The sequence below is a fragment of the Hetaerina americana genome, unplaced genomic scaffold (assembly GCF_022747635.1).
Source record: "Hetaerina americana unplaced genomic scaffold, ioHetAmer1.1.p SCAF_20, whole genome shotgun sequence".
NCBI lineage: Eukaryota > Metazoa > Arthropoda > Insecta > Odonata > Calopterygidae > Hetaerina > Hetaerina americana.
In genome coordinates this window covers 6,631,210-6,637,637 of record NW_027286764.1, presented here as the reverse complement: position 1 = coordinate 6,637,637, position 6,428 = coordinate 6,631,210, and the positions used below count along the sequence as shown (strand labels likewise).

The window sequence follows — 6,428 nt, the reverse complement described above, 5'->3', positions numbered from 1 at the left end:
ACCCCCGGGGGTGGTGTCCTTTCTTCCCACCCCCATGTATCCGGTCTCCCGAGCTCGGTGAGGGGGCTCTCTCTGCGCGGGGGGGAAGCGAATCCCTCGCACGAGCAAATGAAAGGTCTCCCCTTTCATACGAATCGGGGATTTCATATAAATGCAGCCGCCCACCCGACCAAACGCCACAAGTGCTTCGCCTCTGGTCGACGGTGTGGTGTTTGGTGGTGCTCGAGGTGCAACAGCAAAACGGACATTCGGTCGAAGGAGTGCGTGACCACCGGTGCGAGGACCAACTTTGCAGACATGGCGGAGATTCGCCTCGCCGCGCTCCTGCTGGCCGCGGTGCTGTGCCACGCGGCCCCTCGGGACCAGAGAACGGAGGAGACGGTGCACATAGTGTACCCGCACGGCGAGATGCGCCGCAAGACGGAGACGGACAGCACGGGAGCCTCCAGCAAAGTGCTGCTCACCTCCGCCACGAGTTACAGCTACGGGAACAGCGGAGGGTTTGGGGGCCACGGCAGCGGAGGGCACCAGGGAGGCCTCACGGGCGTGACGTACCACGGGGGCGGCGGAGGAGGGTACGGGGGACAACTGCACGCGCTACCCATGGTCTACTACGATATCTCGCACGGGGGGGGCGGTGGCGGCGGGGACGGTGGGCACGGCTATCACTATAACCATTACTCCGGAGGAGGCGACGGCTTTCACGGCGGAGACGACGGCGGACACTACGGGGGACACTTGGGCGGAGGCGAGGGTGGTTACGGTGGCGGTCATCTGGACTACGGCGATTTTGACGGTGGTCACTTCGGTGGCGGGGAGGGCGTCGGTCACTTAGGCGGTGGGGAGGGCGTCGGTCACTTCGGAGGCGGGCAGGGCGGTGGTCACTTCGGAGACGGGCAGGGCGGTGGTCACTTCGGAGGCGGGGAGGGCGGAGACGGCCAGGAGGAATTCTCCAAAGGTGGCGGCGAGGAGCACGAAGACGAGAATGAACACGAGCACGGCGAGAAGGGCTCCAAAGGATACGAGGACAAGGAGGGCTACGAGAAGGGTCACCACGGTAAGCACGGCAAGGAGGAGGACGAGGGGCACTATTCGGAGGAGGGAGGTCACAAGAAGGGTCACCACGAGGACGGAGGTCATTACGACGAACACCACGAAGGGCACAAGGGCGAGAAGGGGGCCAAGTACGCCGAGAAGAGCGGTCACAAGAAGGGCCACAGTACCAAGGGCTTTCACAACGTGTACCACAAGGACGAGTTCCACAAGAAGCACGAGTTCTACGACGAGGACCACAAGGAGGGCGGCTTCGGGAAGCACGGACAGTACCAAGAGGAGGGGTCGGCCAAGAAGGGCGGTCAACAGAAGGGCGGGCACCAAGACAGCGCGTACCAAACGGCCGAGAAGGGCAAGAAGGGCCACTTTGCCAAGGGCGACTACTACGACCAAGACGAGGGCCACAAGTCGGAGGGCGGCCTCCAGACGTACCACGGGCACCACGCCGACTATGGCAGGGAGGGCGGGCACCACAGCGGCAAGGAATACGGGCACGGAGGCGGCGGGGGCGGCTACGAAGGCGCCCACCCAGGATTCAACAAGAAGTACTGAGGGGGCGGGCCGCTTCCCCGCCTCCGGGGGCCCAAGGCGTGAAAGTCCCCTCGGCCCTCTCTGCTCTGGGCAGGATCTCTTCCCTGAAATAACTGAAAATGTTGTTTCATGACTATATCGTTGAATAATCCCTGTTTGTTTTCATATTCCTGCCAAGAAATTTCACGCACGAATACTGAAGCAGTTATGTAATTTGCACTCGCGGTTATGTTTGTTTTGATGACGATTAAGTTTCTCACGCGAGGATGCGGGCTCTGTTTTTTCGCATCGCATCCCTCGTTTGCTGTTTCCCTCTCCGCAATTAAATACGCAAGGGGGCACTAAGTTACTAAGGGGGTCTGCGTTTCTAAGTCATGCAAGTTGAACAAAAACAAAGTACTGCCACCTGGAGGTTGATTGTTGGATTGTTGTGGATTGATTGAATGACAGAAATAAAATATATTATGTAATGTTGAAAATATTCCTTATTTCCACAGCCCGATGACATTATACCTTTTTAAACCAGACCAGCGGCCATCCTTGATATACATATATATTTTTAAGAACTTTATATTAAATAATAATAATTCATCTCTGTGATCTTTTAAGATCTATCAAAGAACCCCCAAAGTGGTCATCTGAATTGAGAAGAAATGTTTGAAATACTCATTTGCCAAGCTGTCATAAAATGAGATGGAAGTATTACGGTACTACGCGAGTAGAGGCAAAACACAATACAAATTGGAACTTGAGGTTTCTATCCAATGCAATCGATCCATATTTAACATGCTCATATTGCTGCTGAAGAGAAATGTTAGAGTAAATAGGATGAGGAAGGGAAGGGATGCAAGGAAATAGATAGAAGTCAATAGGCTGTTGATAAAAGTCTATGAAACAGGAGAAAGAAAAGGGTACCGCGGAAGAAATGTGCTGTCAGCACGTTTCAAGCACGGAATAAAGGAATCGTCTCAGAAAGCATATATTTATCGCAGTAGTGTACAATTTTCGAAAGGAGTCATATGAAAAGAGTGCTTATTCCTTCAAAGTTGCAAAGAAAGCTTTGTCTATCATCCTGTCTAGTATTACAATTTAAATACATAAGCCTTTCTAAAAACAGAAACATAGGATATTCATTTTATTGGTCGAACTACCAGCAATCAGCAGCGATCATATGAAAAAAATGCCGATTGCCTCTAAGTTGAAAATAATGCTTCTTCTGACATTTTGACTTAAATTGGAATTTTAATAAAAGAGCCCTTAAAAGCGAAAACGCGAAATTCATTTTATTGATCGATTCTCCTGTGAACTTACGAAAAAATGTGAATTATTAAAAAATGTGTTAACAATGGTTGAATCTTGGAGGAAGAAACCCACGATGTTGACGGCGCTTATCTCGAAGGTGAATACTTCCATTAACTTCAGGTGGTCGAGAAACGGATCGCGCACTCACGATTCTCCCAGATACAGGTTCACCAAGACACAGTTGAATATAAAATCAGTAAGATTTACGGATGATGAGCATTCAATTAGTCAAGCAGCCAAAGGTTTACATTCATTATTTAGAGTATTTCAGAATCAGTGTGAAATATAATGGGTGATAACAAACGAACGCAAAGACATTGAGATGCTCAAGAAATAAGAGCGCTATGATGAATATTATTAGGAATAAATTTATGTTGCGATCATCAGCTAGGATGGTAGAATAGTTCACCAAGCTAGGATGTGTTTGGTAAGAAGGTGAAAAAAATGGAAAGGACATTAAAAGATGAATTATTTTGCGGTACAGATGCTTTTGCAAGGATATGAAAGTTTTTGACTGTCACATTATACATAGATATAAATTAAAGAGTATTGAACACTTTATTTGATTAAAAAGTGATTCGTAATGTGGGGAAGGGGAGAACAGTCAACATGGAATAGCCTTAGTATTAATAAAAGTCTGGAGCTAAGGATAATGAGTATAGAGAAAATGAGGATAGGTGTAGGAAAAATAGGGTGTGATTGGAATGAATAAAAGCAGGTCCAAACCATATAGTGATTGCATAGGAATACGTGCATGACAAGTGGTTATCGGGAGGAAACAGTGAACAGTTGGTATAGTTAAGTAGAATAAATATTTGTGAGTGTGTTGGCAAGGAAACAACCAAATGTTGATGGCGTGGATGGTACTTTGGACGATGAGAGAGATGGGAAGGTGACAGGAAAACAAATGGAAAAATTTCATGTAAAATTTTTTAGGGTGAATAATATAATAAAGATCAAGCACAAACAACACATGGTGTCCAGGTAAAATGCAGGTAGAAAATACAGCAGCAGTTACATTTAGTACGTCACGTTTTGTTTCCTTCGGTGTAACTTTATGGAATTCACACAACACAATGAGATGAAATAGAATTACAAAGTCAACAATTTTATTTCATTTTAATACTTTTAGAATTTAATGGTGAAATATAGAACGAGGATGAAAATCATCGCTTCACATCTTACGGGAGTTATTGGAGTAATTATAGCTATAAAAAACTGCCAATTTCAATGCGATTTTGGGTGATTACATGGAAAAACGTTTATTTTAACCTGTGGGCATTTTAACGTTCATATAATAAATTTTCAACGTTCAAATAAAAAAAACGTAAGCGTTTATTTTAACCTTCATATGGGCATTGCAATCGCATGTGATCAGATTGCGTATTTAGGATTGATTAAACTGGATGCAATCATGTTTCAAATAATCACATGGCGTAATTTGAGTACTTCTCAGGCATGGCAATAAGTAAAAATATCGGACTCCATTGATAATGCAGAGGTTATTGTGATCGTTTTGATTTGATTCAGGCAAATGAAAGTACACGCGAAACCGTCTAGCGAGACAGCATAATCAGAAGCAAGGGTAAGTGGGGAGTGGGAGAGGGGAAGGGATAAGGGAAGGTGGGGGGGAGGGAGGGAGGGACTATAGTCACTGGTCCCAGTGTATGTGGTCTATGTTCCTTGGTTTTCGCCGGAGGTCTCCGGCTTGAAAGCTGATATGGAGAAAGTCCTCTCGAGAATTTCGGTGAACGTTCAAAGCGGATGAGTGTTAGGATGATCTGGTGAAGTGGTCGTTGGATGAAGCAAAACCCGCACAAAAGATCGAAAATAGAGATTCCTGACAACTGATCTGGCAGTGCATACATGACCATTCGTGGACGCATGCGAATTTTCGACATCGAGTAAAAACGAGTGCAGAAGTTTCTCGAGCATGCTAAGTGTAACGAAGACGTCATAAGGAGGGAAGTGGAAATTTTAAAGAGGTTTTGAGGGTAACATCATACACATCCCATTTCATGGGCTTTGGTCTTTCACGAGCATTCTAAACAAATGGTGAATTTGAGAAGCACCATATAGTTCCATAGCGTTTATTTTGACTGAATTAATCGATTTATCTGAAATTATTATTAGGATATATGCCATTGATTGTGGAATAACTACAAAAAAAAATTCTATGATCAGAAGGTATATATAGCCAGCGTGTTTCTATGAGGACCACCTGATGATGACGTTCAACGTCGAAACCTGGGTCGTGTTTTTAAATAAAGTGTGTGGAATTACAAAGTCAATTATTTCATTACATTTGAATAACTACAAGTAAAAATAAAAAAGTGTTCAAGCACTCAAAGTCTTCAATATGGGATAAAATTCAGATTGCCACGATAAGTGATTTAGCATTGTATAGGGTTGTAAGGGTGTTAACTTTTTCAATGCCGTCCATCTTTTCTAGGAAAGGTAATCTACCGGTTAAGGAAGGTTTTGGATGGACAAAACTAAAAAATAACTATCACCTAACAAAACACAATCCAGTATCCTATTCTACGAAAAATCCCTCTTCATCTCTGTGTGCTTCTTTCCTCCCTTCATCCCGTCCAACATCCCTATCCTGTTCCTTCCCTTTCCTCGTTTGCCTATCATTCTCCCCTCTATTGCAGTCTTCAACATTCCATTGCCAGTCAGTACCCCCTTCATCCCTTTTTCATGCCTCAATAGGATTTATCCCAACAGTCTTCTCTCTTTACCCACCATACCAAGTACTTCCTCGTTTGTTTTCCGTTCGGCCCATTTCACCTTCCCCATTCTTCTCCACACCCACACTTCAAAAGCCTCCAGTCTACGTCTATCATCCTGCTTCAGTGACCACGTTTCCGCGCCGTACATAGCTATGCTCCATATCAAAGTTTTCACGACTCTTTTCTTATTATCCTTACTCAACGTCCCTATCATCAACGCCCTCCTCCTTGTGAAAGCCTCTTTGCCTAGCGAAATTCTTCTCCTCACGTCCCTACTGCTTTGACCGTGTTGGTCCAAAACACTTCCTAGATACGCAAACTGCTCCACCTGCTCTAGGTTTTGCCCTCCTATTTTAATGTTAAGCTTAGCCTTTTTCTCTCTGGAAAATCGCATAACCTTTGTTTTATTAATATTGATTCTCATCCCAACCCTGTCGCACTGAATGTCCAATTCACTCAGCAATGCTTGCAACCCCTAGGTTGGCTGACAAACTAAAGCTTGGTCATTAGCGAACCTAACTGATTTTACGGATTATTCCCCCCCCCGCACTTTCATTCCTACCTCCAGTTCTTCCCATGCCTCTTTGATCATTTCCTCTATATGCAGGTTGAACAGTAACAGTGATAATGGGCAACCCTGCCTTACACCTCTTCCTAATACTGCCCATCCGAACTGCCCGTTCCCCACTCGCAACTGAGCAGACTGAAGCATGTACCGGTAGCGGATTAGTCTCCTGTCTCTACAATATATTCCTATTTTATGTAATATACAAATTAGTTTTTCCCAATTTACTCTGTCAAATGCCT

The 6,428-nt window shown here is 45.2% G+C and overlaps 1 protein-coding gene across 1 annotated transcript; it reads left to right on the top strand.

The window, feature by feature from the left end:
- Nucleotides 1-297: 297 nt before the first annotated feature.
- Nucleotides 298-1,605, top strand: LOC139688566 (uncharacterized). The gene has a single exon (XM_071586119.1). The coding sequence runs from the start codon at nt 298-300 to the stop codon at nt 1,603-1,605; it is 1,308 nt and encodes a 435-aa protein (XP_071442220.1).
- The last annotated feature ends 4,823 nt before the right edge of the window (nt 1,606-6,428 follow it).